Source organism: Volvox carteri (assembly GCF_000143455.1).
Source record: "Volvox carteri f. nagariensis unplaced genomic scaffold VOLCAscaffold_8, whole genome shotgun sequence".
NCBI lineage: Eukaryota > Viridiplantae > Chlorophyta > Chlorophyceae > Chlamydomonadales > Volvocaceae > Volvox > Volvox carteri.
The window spans coordinates 50119-63703 of NW_003307551.1; the positions used below are offsets into that span (position 1 = coordinate 50119).

General features: G+C 54.0%; 2 protein-coding genes across 2 annotated transcripts; one reads left to right on the plus strand and one right to left on the minus strand.

Annotated features, from left to right (window-relative positions):
• Nucleotides 1–1716: 1716 nt before the first annotated feature.
• VOLCADRAFT_88115 (uncharacterized protein) lies at nt 1717–8705 on the minus strand (the record flags this gene model as incomplete). Its single annotated transcript, XM_002947927.1, has 8 exons — nt 1717–1738; nt 2640–2663; nt 3591–4052; nt 4695–4876; nt 5244–5329; nt 6783–6890; nt 7282–7344; nt 8135–8705. 8 exons carry the CDS (start codon nt 8703–8705, stop codon nt 1717–1719), a joined length of 1518 nt encoding a protein of 505 aa, XP_002947973.1.
• Nucleotides 8706–10237: 1532 nt separating this feature from the next.
• On the plus strand, nt 10238–11671 carry VOLCADRAFT_103608 (uncharacterized protein; the record flags this gene model as incomplete). The annotated part of the gene is made up of 5 exons (XM_002947781.1): nt 10238–10442; nt 10902–10970; nt 11065–11116; nt 11300–11463; nt 11636–11671. The coding sequence occupies exons 1-5, from the start codon at nt 10386–10388 to the stop codon at nt 11669–11671; spliced, it is 378 nt and encodes a 125-aa protein (XP_002947827.1). The 5' UTR covers nt 10238–10385.
• Between the last annotated feature and the right edge of the window lie 1914 nt (nt 11672–13585).

The following is a 13585-nucleotide window of genomic DNA, read 5'->3' on the forward strand; positions in this document are numbered from 1 at the left end:
CTCCAAAGCACTGCACAGGCACGCGCCAGATCGGGCCTTGAGGAGACCATTTTTCCGTGTGCACGTGCCGACATGGATTTGTCCAGACGTTTGTCTGAATTCGCTCAATTGTATAAAATAACTACGACTAGGTCTCTGGCCAAAGCTACTACGTTGTCAAAAAAGGTTCTTGTTGGAGTAGGTTAGGTCCCCCTTCGGTAATGTCGTTTTACTAGTAGCTCTTTCCCCGAAGGGGGGATGCCGTAGTTCCTAATGTAGTAGGCATATGGACAGAGCCTAGTTGTAGTTTAACTACATTACTAGTTACCCTTCGGGATTAGCGGAGCCAACATTAACGAGGGCTTTGCCCCACCGAACTACGTTGTGTCAACCTGCGGCCGAAAGGACAAACTCAGCAGCTTCAGTCGCTATTTTAGTCCACAAGACTGGTGTCTTTGTTGTGAACTAAGCCGTGGCGTTGGGCGGAAAGCAGATGTACACAACAGAGGACGGAGAGGGGCTTTAGCTCAGTGGTAGAGCGCGCGCTTTGCATGCGTGAGGCCACCAGTTCAAACCCGGTAAGCTCCAAGAAACAAATGCAGATCGAAGACATTATAACATGTTACTATACTATGAGGGTTGTTTAAATAAAAGGAGTTAAATGAGCCTGTGGTCGTATGATTCCATCTCTTAAAACCTCGACTCGATTGTATTGCGCGGTTAGCAGGTACGGGGAATGCACCCCACGATCATGTAACACGCACAGATGCAACACACACACTATACATATAGAATACTCTTGCTGAACATTCAGCCGCCACGTGTGCCTTAGGGCTGAGGGGCGGCGTAGCCACTCCTGTATGCCCGCACCACCGTGGCCTAATCCCTAATCCTCGCCCTGGGCCCCACATCCCATCCTGACGTCGTCAACCCTATTCCCCATCCCGCCTGACCAGTACCTGCCCCCAATCCCCCATCTCTGCAACCCTCTGGAATACTCTTGCTGAACATTCAGCCGCCACGTGTCAGGACGGGAACAAGAAGAGAAGCAAAGTAGATGATCTTGTCTTGCACAGAAAAATAGATGTGTATATGATCTATTTATTGTATTATATATGTATATATGTGATATGATAAACAGTTAAAACACACACACACACACATATATATATGTATATTATTTATATTGGTATGGGTGTGCACTCGGTGCTTCATCATATCACTCGATGGTGTATGGGTGATAGGCGACATGCCAGTCCTCTTTCAAAGGACTCATCGAAGTGGAGCATTTATATTTTATCCTCGGGTCCCGATGATCATACCACATCCATCTGCATCATGACATCATGCGCCGTGACTACTGGCTGACACAGCATGCAGGGATATGTTCACTTCAGTTCATTAGGTAAAGCGCAATCCTACCTGGGTATCCACTTCGATGTTCCCTTCTGAGTGCACGAATTATCTTCATATCATAGTGTCATAGTGTGGATGTGTTACTTCACTTCACAAATCTGATGGACATACATACCCACGCACGAAGTAGTGTCCATTCTGGCGGCCAGTTGACATTTCGCAACGCCATACACACACATACATACACACCGAGCGGATGCAGGCGATTGAGAAGATTGAATACTGTAGCAACTGCCGTACAGTATAACATATGTACATCAGCGAAGTGCATGCATGCACTTTTTTCACAAGCTCCTGTCCGAAACCATGCCACTGTTGGATTCAGGAGTCGACTGTTCGACTCCTGCAAAGTACAACACGGTGCAGGGTAAATGGAGATCAGGATGTAACTTTCCCTCAGCATCAACCATGGATCATCACATCGTAATAGAGTATATGCATGTAGCTGTCGCTGACTGGCAACCCTTTAACAGAGTCTGATGAATTCGAACCTGATGATGATAAGGGTGCTGAACCATAAATCATCAGGTGGTGTGGATGCTAGACCTTGAAAAGTCACTGGTGTGGATGCTAGACCTTGGAAAGTCACTGGAAGTCAGCAAGAACGTTGGCATGGCTGACAAGGATGAGGATGCCTCAAAACATTGGCGAAGGTACAGGGACTGCCAGGCGAGTAGTCAAAGATGACGCTTTGACTTCCCTCTTCAGCTGTTTGATACGATTATTAATGTACATTCCCCTAGGCCTGGCGAGCTCATACTGTTGCATGGATGGGTTGGGGAATATCAGAGAATGCGTTTTAGCAGCATGCAGTTGCTCACAGCCGAGTTTTACTACTGCTTCTGCTACATTGTGCCCGTTGCAAATATGCAACACAGATTGGTCCGACACATCGGCAGAGCAGAAGAGTTAAGCCAAACTTAGTTACCTGCTTTCCTTTCCGTTCAATGGACCGCAAACTTGCACAATCTGCGAATTGCTAGGATCGAATTAGCGACCTCTAGATCTTCAGTCTAGCACTCTCCCAACTGAGCTAAATCCGCACGGCCTTCGATCGAGCAGCTCATACATGTGCTGTAAGATATGAGATCATCACATTGCGTGATGTGAGAGGTAACGGGCCCTGATTTGTAGCATCGCATCAGCTCTTGCAAGCCGCTTGCTTGCTTGGCTACTATATGTACACATGTCAACTACCCTTACTTGGCGACGATGCAAGATAGAGCAGCGTGCGACTGACTTACCGGAGGATGGAGATATTATTGATCCTGGGGGAGAGGGGGGACGAATGCCTGGATTTCCAGAAGCAGGGATGGAAGGTGTGGGCCTGCCTGTAGCAGTTTTGTGCATGTCCAGGTGTCGTGGGACCCACGGGTCTGGGCGTTCCACACCATGTGTACGCAATTACTCAGCTATGCAGCTCCCGCATTCCAAAATAATCCTTTATTTAAGCATATATTCGCCCTAAATAACATTATTACAGTATTTCAGGCGAAAAGATGAAGATCCTTAGAAGCAGGCATCACTTTAGTTGAGAATCTAATGTCATCTAAATAGATCTAATTAATTTAGTTGAGAAGGGCATGCCTTCTCAACTTAGGCACAACCCTAGCTAAGAGCCCCCTTAGCAGTAGTGGGCGTCCCCAACCTGAGGTCATCTCAGGATTTCTGTGAGGTGGCAGATTTCACTAGCGGATAACCAGCGGTCGCAGAACCGCTACAGCGGAGATCTTAACCCAGGTCAGATGTGCACGACACCAATTGTTACATCGCGGCTTCAGAAAAATACCGATCGGCGGACGTAGATCCCATGATGTGCCCAAGATACTGCAAAAGGTATGTGCATCGGTGCATGTAAACCTCAGAATGCCCAGTCATCATGATCATCCTTGTGCAGCGGCTGCACCTGCAGCAGCACCTCTATCGCCTCCACCGCATGCCAAGGCTTCTGCATCACTGCTCGCAACGGCTCAGGCTGTGTTTTAAATCGGCCGTGCTCCTCCTCCCACCCCACGCGATCATGTGTACTGCACGAGCAGTCTTCATGGCGGCTATCCATGTGGCACTCAAGCACCTCAGCACTCCCGTCACCGGCTGTTGTAGATATCTCTTCCGGTGCCGTCGTCCACTCAAGTATGGCTGCTCCTTCCCCGGGAGCCAAATCAGTTCCCCCCTCCAGCCCCGCTCTAACCCACCAGTTCGCCCGAGTATCCTCCTCCTTCCCAGGTGCCACCACTCCATCACCTGCTTGGGCAGACATGTACGTGTCCCACCCGCCATGCAGCACCTTATCCCCATCCCGGTAGCTGGTCCACTCTCCCACCGCCGTGTCTTCCTCAGGCCCGTTGCCACTTGCCTCCAGCAGGAGCATATCGCCGCCTTCAGGGAGTAGCTCGTACGGCGGGCGCCCGCAGTCACCACAGATGCCGTCGCCAGTGCCGACATCCTCTGCTGGGGCCCCCGCGGTGGCATGGCCTCCACCCTGGCCGCGAGTGCGCTTTCGCCGCATCTTCGCCGCTTCTTTAGCCTCCACTCCCGCGGTCACATGCTGAGTAATGTTATCGTACAACTTGCCATACAGAGCATCCGAGAGGCCACTCGCTTTGCAGTCGAGCAACCGGCAGGCGTACGATGCCAGATTGGGATTGCAGGCTCGCCTGCAAGCGGTGCGTTTAAATTCACGTTCATCGGAAAGGACTGAGCCATGAGTAAGAAGTGTCGATGTGCGTGCATGGATGTAACCGGTTGGTTAGTTGGTGGGTGGGTGGGTGGGTGATTGGCTTGTTGGTTCATAGGTGGTATGTATGGTGGGTGGATGGTAAGTTGGTGATAGACATCATGCTATATTTATGTGTTACACCTTTACTCTCCAAAGCTTTATGCTCTTGTTTGCTTGTTTGGAACGCCATGGGTCCGCAAGGGCTCATGCGAGTATGTATGATGTGTGGGACAGGGGGGCATATCTTCACCCTGCGGCCACTGCCCGGCAGATCCTGCCTTCCCTGGTATTTCGGGGCACCCTCATCTAGTCATCCCAGTCAACTTCTCAGTGGATCGTTCAGGTTCTGCAACCACCACCGGCACCCACCACCGGCAGCCATGCCGGATCGATGGCGGCTGGTCAGCTCGCAAGTCAACTTTATCCCAGGTCACTACCGTCCATCGACTAGGGGCACTACCCTGACAGGGCTCGATCCCGGGATCTCCCGGGGGCATTGGTGCGTGCTCTACCAGTAGTGCCTAACCTACGTAAAAATGCACATGCATCCAAAATCATGACATGCGTGTCAGCTACCCACTTGATAATGGATGACAACGAATCCACAAGAACCGGCACAGTGGCGGTAAGCTGCACCTCCAGGCGGCCCATGAGGAAGCTGCCGGTATGGAAAGCAGCAGCAGCTGACCCGTGGGTCATAATCGCGGTGTGCAGCTGCTCTTTGGCATTCGCCAGTGCACCCGTCAGGGCTGCCTGCACCAGCTGATAGGGGTCCATAAAATTGCAGAAACAGGACACAGACGGACACAAACAGCGATTTGTCCAACCAAGGCATTCTAAGTTCACATAACGCCAACGTGACGACGCGCGGTTGAAGGACAATATGCTGCCCAGCTGCAGAGAAGAGGCTCAAAAGCTGGTTACATAGCAGGTCTAAACGCCCTCACCCACCACTTTCCGACTTCAAGCCTCTCTATCCTCCCGTCCACCCTCTAGCGAGCCAGCCTCTGCATGCGCTGCATCGGCCCACCATGCGGCTCCCCTTCCCCCCTTCCGGGTTTCTCGTCTTTGTGTTAGCAGACCAAACCCTCTACATACCCCGCCCGCCAAGATCGCTCTGAACCCCTACCTGCATCTCAACAGGGGGGCCCAGCTCGGCCAGGCGGCGGGGCAACGGCCTGAAGTCCCCCACCAGGGCAAGCTGCGACTGCAGCGCTGCAGCAGACGGACGCGGCCATGAGTGGATGGATGAACGACAGTGGGCTTGGTGGTTAGGCGGCGCATAATAAAAGGCTACTGGACCCAAACAAGCACCATGCAGGGGACGGGACATGTAGTAGCTGGCCGCTGGAAAGGCCTCTCGAGATACTGGTGGAGCGCTTAGCGCGTATTTGTAGCTCATATGTGTGCCGCACTGTGTATCAGCTACTACAGAAAGACAGCAGGCGAATACTGCTATGTGTTGTATTCTGGGCATATCACAGGATCCGCCGATAAGTACATTTCTGAAGTCATGATGTAACACTATGGCACGGACGCATGCATGCATGAACAATCCGGCATACGCATTAGGAGTCTTTGGACTTCGTGTAAGGGGGTTCACACCTAAGTGACGTATATGTATGGTTTTGTTCTGCCGGGTGACAGGAGAGCTATCGCGCTCAGCACAACTTCGATGGAATATTGGCCGCTGGTTCTCGCTCCCACTAAAGAACCAGCGGCAGCCATCAATTATTGCACTGCTGGCTAGTATCCTTTCCACAATTGAATGCGGCGGACGGTGCATTCTAGAGCGGTCAAGATACTACGATTATCCCCCCCCCTAGCTGTAGAGGGCGACCTCGGCCTTAGTCTACCACAGGGTCCCTGTGTGGTGGCAGCATCCACAAGATAACCAGCTGCCGTGGGGCCTGTCACCTCCCGCTCAGCAGAAATCGCATCATCAAGAGATGCGAGAGATTCAAACTCAGGTCTGAACAAATATGTCTATTTGACTCCAATTGTTATATCACGACTTTAGAAAAGTACCGGTAAGTGGATGGAGATATTTATCACGATGTACTACCCCTAGCGATATTTCGCTTTTATGCTTTTTGCGGCTCCTCATGCCGATAACCCTCTGTCGCTTGCTTGCTGCCCAAACAAGACATTATTTCCCGGAGGGGTGTAGTAGCTGCTGCTGGAAACATGGTTCGGGTAGTAGGTTGGGTAAGCCCATTGAGTTCATGCGATATGTAATAACTCGTGCTCCTTCTCCCCAGCGGAACATTCAATGACCAAGTTGGTGCATACTCGCCAAGCCGAACTCTAAAAGAAATCCTGTTACTTCTTTTCCCTTGAAACTGCATCTGACTCAGCCGTAGGCTGCCTGCTGGCCCAGGCCGATACATGCTCAAGACTTGCAAAGCGGAGGCGTGTGGCTCCGTCGTCTTTTAGGCGAAAGAGATTTTTGCAGTGTTTAATTGCAGCGGCCTGTGCCCACTGAAACACCGCACACACGGCCGTTAAAAATGGCCCAGGCAGGGAATCTAGATAGGGCTGCTTGTGGTCCCTCACAGCCAGCAACGGTAACGGTAATGGTAATGGCAACGGCAATAGCAATCGCAACGTGAATGGCCCGTCAAATGGAAAGGAACACTGTGAGCCCCGTGAAAACTCATGTACCGACCTTGTAGCGGCCGCGCATCCAGGAACAGGCCCAGTACCACGTGGGTCAGTCTCCAGGGAGGAAGGACACCGACGTGGAGGCTGCTGGTGTGGCCGTACAGCAGGACACCTGCTGGAAGCGGTGCAGCGGCCAAAGCAACTAAACTCATTCATTTGGACAGATGCGTGGGATACGCAACCTTATTTTATTTAATTAGCTGCGAGCCCAAGTACTGCCTAACAAAGCAACTGAAGCACGCGGCAGCGGCGGCGGCAGTGGTACAGGTAGCGGCAAGACGCAATCGTTAGCTGGAAGGTCAAATTGTAATTAATTTATTTACCTGCACGACCAGACACCATTTTGACAAACTGGATGGCATTCACGATAGTTAAGCCCTCCAATCTGGCGATCTGGCGATCTTGCGATACTACACCCAATGCCCCGACCTCTACACCGCCTACCCCCGTGCTCCCTCTACACCTCTACCCCACGCCAACCTGGAGCCCCCGCCCCACCCCACCTTGGCCACTGTTTCCCGCCGAGGTCACCTCCAGCAGCTCGATGCCGTACTCATCCCAGGGGGCTGCGCGGAGGGCAGTACACGGGAGGACACGGAGGCATTGAAGCTGCAGCGAGGTGATGTATGGCTTCAAAGCCTGGTGCGGCCCCTCGCCCAATGGTTGCAGATGAGCGGATGCCATTGCCTCTGACGCTTTGGAGGCCGGTATGCAAGACTGCGTAGGGCGTATATAGCCACCGCATGCGGGCTGAACTAGTTGAGGGGGCCAGTGACTTGGCTAGGGGTCCCTATGGGCTCCCACGGATCCCTGGGGTCCATCCGGAAGTGCTGATTAGGGTTATTAGACCGACCACTTGGCTCTATTGCAAGGAGCGTCGGCAAGCACGTTATGTAATTCCAGGTGCAGATTACCTCGCGCCAGGCCTAAAACCGCCTACGGTAAACGCACTGCAGAACGAACGGTTCAAAAGGCAATGTGCGCCAGAAAGGTAAGGTCTCCCTCCGCAAGTTCGTGTCAGATATCAAGACCAGAGCACAGAGAACTGATTCGTTGGACGACCTTGCGTCTCGCGCGCGGCTGGACTCCTTCCGGGGTCCAAGTAGAGCAGCAGGACGCTACATGCCGTCAGGGTCCTGACGAGCCGGTCAAACAACCACCTAAAATAGCCTTCAGGCCGCCGTTTATTGCCCATCTAGGTCATGCGATCATCTGGCATCTGGGTCGCGCAAAGACGCGCTGCGTCACCGCTCCCCTTGATACTGGCCGTGGATAAGCTGCTCGGGCTCCCCAAGGAAAAAGTACTGCAGCTGCAGCGTCGCGAGGTGCGCCGCCCTGCGTCCCCGCCACCCTCACCTCGCTTCACACCCCGTTCCGCCGGTTCAGACATTCCTGATGGCGAACCCTCGTAGGTGTAGCACAGGCGAGCAGTACATGTCCCATCGCCACCGCCATCACCGCCGCCGCCGCTGGAGGCTCCGCCGCCATCCCCACAGCTACGCCCAACAGCAGCACTGCGTCGGCCACGACGCTTTCCGCCAGAACCTCCTGCTATGTGTGATGAAGGCTCCGTGGCGCTAGCAGCGGTGGCAGCAGCAGAAAAGGCGGCAGCCGCTGTGGCAGGCTCCGGCTGGCAAACCACAGCCGCCTGCGCGTACCAGGATAGCTGGAACTCTTCAAACCCCGGCGGCTGCGCCAGTGTCTGGCGATGCAGTATAGGCTCTGACTGCTGGCTGTCTGCAGCAGCAGCGAAGCTGGTTAGGGCCTCGCGGCGCGCTTTTGCAAGCGACCTGGGGACGACAGCTACGACGCTGCACGCGCCTATTAGGTGACTCGGTGGCCGGCCCGCATCGTTGGCGTTGTTTAAGAGCAATGATGGCGCTGGCTGTGCCTCCGGGACGCCTGGTAGATGCGATGCGCTGGACATTCCTTGTGTTGGTGTAGATCCTCCATCAGCACGGTGAACCTCGCTACCGCATGGTTCATCGCCACTCCTTACACCTGCCGGGAGTTCCGCAAATGAGACTGTGAGAGCGCATGATATAAATCCACAAGTTTTGCTGGCTTGATTGCAAGGTGTGAGGACCTGGTAGGGTGTTTCTACAAGTTCGCACGAATTGGGATAGAGATAAGCTGCCTGCCGCACCCGGAGGTTCGTTTGGGGCAACAAGTGTTGCCGTAACGGCTTGCTTTAACTGATGCGTTAGATCCTCTAAGACCTGGTTCACAGGTGCCAAGGCACCAGCAGCCTCCGCTTGTGCCGCGCGCTCTTCGCCTTCTGCGAGCCATGACGCTGGCGCCGCAGCAAGCAAACTGAACAGACTATCTATCGGTCCAGTATCTGATTCGGACATATCTGTTTACTCCTAACAGCGAAGACCCGCGCAAGCTAAACCGAATTGTGTGCTAAATCCATGCCTTTGGCGGCAAGCTTAACATCATATCATCCTTGTGTACGCCTGAGACTATAACGCCTCAAAAGAGTGATTGAAGATATTTAAATAAACTTGTAAATCCAAGGCATCATGTGCTGGCTGCATCAAGCATGTTGGCTGCATCAACATGGCTGCATCAGCATACGCGTGAGTTTTCTGACATGTGCTTTACCAGTCCGCGTACTTCCATGCGGATGGAGTGACCCATGGGACAGCATACTAGCAGGAGAAGGCAATTGGAAGAAAGCAGGCCGACGTGCTGGTTTCTTATAATTGGGTCGATTCAACGGGTTATATTTTCAGGGTGCAAGGAGGCCAGGGACTTGGGGCACCACCGCTCACGATCGATAGTATTGGAACAGGTTCCAGAACATCTGGCTTTTTAAACATTTGACAGGTGGCCGCGTTTAGTAAAAGTTGAAATGAATAGTAAGCGCAAGAATAGAGCTCACTATAGAAACCCGATAGAGTAGTGCGAGAGGTTCCAAATCAGCATTGAACGGGGGCACAACGGTTTCCTTTCGGGTAGCTTGGAGCATTCCGCTTGTCGGACCTTGCCAAACGCTAGTCAAATTGGACACGGCTGGCAGTAAGCCAGTATAATATCAACGTTTGGAAGACGTCCAAATTGTGGCAGGGCTTAATGCTGTTGGACCTCAGGTGAAGGCTGAAGCTAGAGGCGCGGCACAGCCCGCCTCCCATTGGGCAGCAGGTATTTTGCGTCCTTTCGAGCCCTACTGCACTATCTGGAGCTGGCAACCGTCCCGGGAAGCGGATGTAACAGCATGCCCATTCTTGATGAGGATTTGCGAATCGGCTGAGTATCATGTCACATGTTGCCTTCTCGCTTCAGGTCCTGCAGACGCTGATTGTAATAACAATGCCACCTGGTTTTGCGACGGAGCATGTCACCCTCGCCATCATGTATATGTCCTAGATGTGGGGCACAGTAAAAACGGCAGGGTATGGGACCACCAGGCTCGATTTTGTGAGAATCCTATGCCTTTCCTAGTCGCACCCCTCTACTTCGTGGCTTTAAGATTTGAAGAGGAGGAAGTCAAGCATTCGCCTTTTTTCCCGGGGGCCCTTGATGAAGCCTAATGCAATGTACGGCATGCCGTACGTGCGTACGAGAAGGGTTGGTCTAAGGATCCTCCGTAGAAATCTTCATTATGGCATTCGGGCAATGTTCTTCCTGGCTGTTCCCAACAAACAGCGAGCCCAAATCAGTAGGTGCCACCGTTTCTCATGACAGCGGTTCAAGATAGCCATCCACGAAACAACAAGTGGACTCGCCAGGCCCTGCGGGGGATAACAGGTCGGACTGAAATGGAAGCATTCACGTCCGGAACACTCGTCTACACGGAGGATGAAATACAGCATTACTAATCCACGCCTCGTCCACACACTTCGGCACGAATTGCCAGTACCACTGCTACACCGGCGCGATAGGGAACCAACAACAACAAAACAACAACGAACGATGGACTTCCTGGACAGCTTCACCGCCTAAGGTCCAAGAGCACTCTTCCGAGTTAAACTGTCCTGCTCGTCTTGTGCAGTGGCCAAGTGCCCGCTGCGCATGGCCTGCCTACGCGGCTGGCATGTAGCCTAACAAGCAGCCATCATATCGAAACGCATCCCTGTTTTACCTCGTATTTTTCTTGAACCCCTCTTCTGCGCTGCAGTGCACTACACGCCAAAAGCTTTGCACCCACTCCAATGAGCCATGTAAGGTTATGAGCAAGGCACATCAGGTGGGTACAATCCACAACACAGCACTCAACCCTTGCTCAATCATCTTGGACAGGACGACGCTACCTGTGACCCTACACTCTCCTCTCCAAGCAGGCTCGGCCTTATATCCCCCCACCGCTCAATAACCAGCAGATCTCACCCCGAGGTGAGCGGTGTCTGCACAAAGAACGCCATCCAGCTATCGAATACGGTTTGCACAGATTCCAGCAAAAAGATAATCACGATATACCTGCCACCTTAGCCCCATGTGGCCCAGAAGACTTGAGGGACAAGCTGACATTTGACGGAAGAGCTCGTGGCGCCAGTGCCCGACTCTCTGTGGCACCAGGCGTTCATGGCTCCTTCCGTCCTGATTCCCGAAAGGACCAAGGCCTTTTGGACAGAAAACAGCAAGCAGGGCAAAATGCCCGCGACTCCTGGGGTTCTGCGCACTCAAGAGCCTTGATTCACGGGCTGGCAGGCGGAACTGGCGGACTGGTCAAACGAAACAGGGTTAGGATGGCTGGGTTATAACGACCCAAATTTGGCAGCCTCCTCTGGGAATGGGATAGTCACATTTATGCTTAACCGCTCACGCAACGCAACGACCCTGACCTAGACACGGGGCGCATGGCTAACACGCCGCCTGCCCAACTACTCTCCGCCCCCGCTGCTTCATCCACAGACCCAACCAGCCATCACCTACCGGAACGAAAATTGAAAGACCTCTGACTTCCCTGCTCCTTCCTGCCCCTCTATACGCCCCGATAAGGCTCCCTATGAGCTCAGCTCACAACCTATGGCGGCATGACCCAGGCCCCCTGGCATATACTTGTGTGGTGGCACAGGGCAGCAGCCACTACACCGTTGGATGGCACCGGTGGCACCTGCCGTCACACCTCCCTGCCGCCACACCCGTCTTGTCTGTGCAAGCACATTGGAATTTATTGTAAAAGTCCCTCACAGCCCCGACCAGACCAGACTCATCTTCCGTTGCGTTCCCATTCCGATACACTGCCGCCGCCGCTGCCATCTACTGCCGTCGCAGGACAGGGCAACTACCATCCCATATATCGGAGCGAAAGGATTACATGTTGGACACTGGAAAAACCGGCGAGGAAGAGTGACGGGAAAGGAGCGAGAAGAGGATGGACAAAACCCGTAGCTTATCCACGCGTGCACATCTGGCGAGGATGCCGATAACGTGAAACCGTGGCGGGGAGGGCGCGCTGGTGCTGACAAAAGGTCTTGATGGCTAGGATGCGGGGAAGAGATGCACAACGTACAATTGTGAAAAATCCTGGGACATCACAGGGAACAAACAAAGTGCAATATACATGTTTTGTACAGAGGCGCTCTACTCACTCATCCACGTCTCTCCTGTGTGGGTCTCTCTAATAACCCTTTGCACGGCCGCGGACACAACAGCGGCGGCCTCGGGAACATATAACCCCCACATGGCTGCCAGGCAATGTGGTTTAGGCAGGCAGCGTTACGGCCGTCGCCACCACCTCATCCACTACTGCAGCTCCCGTGCTGCTGCCCGCGGAACAACCGCCACCGCCAGCACCGGCTGGCTTCCCTACACAACTCACTGCAGCAACGGACTTGCTGGTTCCCCTGCCAGCCTCTCCCTCCGCCGCGGGGCTTTCCGTGGTGTCAGTGTTGGGGCTGAACGAGGTCTGTGTGGCTCCGAAACCACCTACAGGCGTGTCGGGGACGGGGAGCAGCCTACAGGAGCCACCTGTCGGAGGGCTCAGGATCGAACTCGGGCTCGGGCGCTGACCACGATCTGCGGCCCATGGCACCACGGTAGCTGCATCCATCTCCAAAGTGTTTACCTTGCTGACGCTATTACGGAATGATGGCGCGCTCTGCGGGGTGTCAACCAGTGCAGAGACGACTAGCGGTGCTGAAGCTTGTGGTACTGAGTCTTCCGAGCTGCGCCCGCTCACGTGGCCTTCCTCCTCCGCTTCCTCAGAGCTGCTTATGGCTCCCCGCTGGAGGTGCTGGCTGGCGGTGCAGTCGGCATTGCCGTCCCCGCAGCCAAGGGCGCTGCCGTTGCCTCGATCATTACTTCCAGGGCCGCCAGCGGTGCCGCTGCCCCTTTGGCTCCTGATACTCCAAGGTTGTGTACCCGCTACTTCCACCCGTATCTGATCCTCGCCTTCCGCACTTTCAAATGGCCCCATTTCCAATGCACCTGGAGTGGCACCCCTGCCGTTGTCCTCCGCCCAATTACCACCCCCAATACGGCTCTTAAGCTCCGGTTCTTCCCCTGTGCTCCCTTGCTCCATGTCCTCATGCGCCTCACATCGGCCCTCATGCATGCTCGCACGTGCCGCCTCATCCACAAGCCCACCAGGACACTCGCCCTCACCCCGCTGCCCCCCATCACTAAGACTGCCACTCCCTTCCTCTGCTTCATCTGTAATTGGATGACCATCGCGAAGTGGCGGGAAAATATCGTGCACCAACTGGTTGATGGCTGACAGCGTCGACAACTGCACCGTGGTGGTGGTGGCGGAGACACCGCCACTGGCGCGGCGGCCGACGGGGTTAGCGGAGACGCTGTTACGGCTGTACACCTCCCGCGGCGCGGTGGATGCCACCATCGCCACCAGTGACAGCTCCG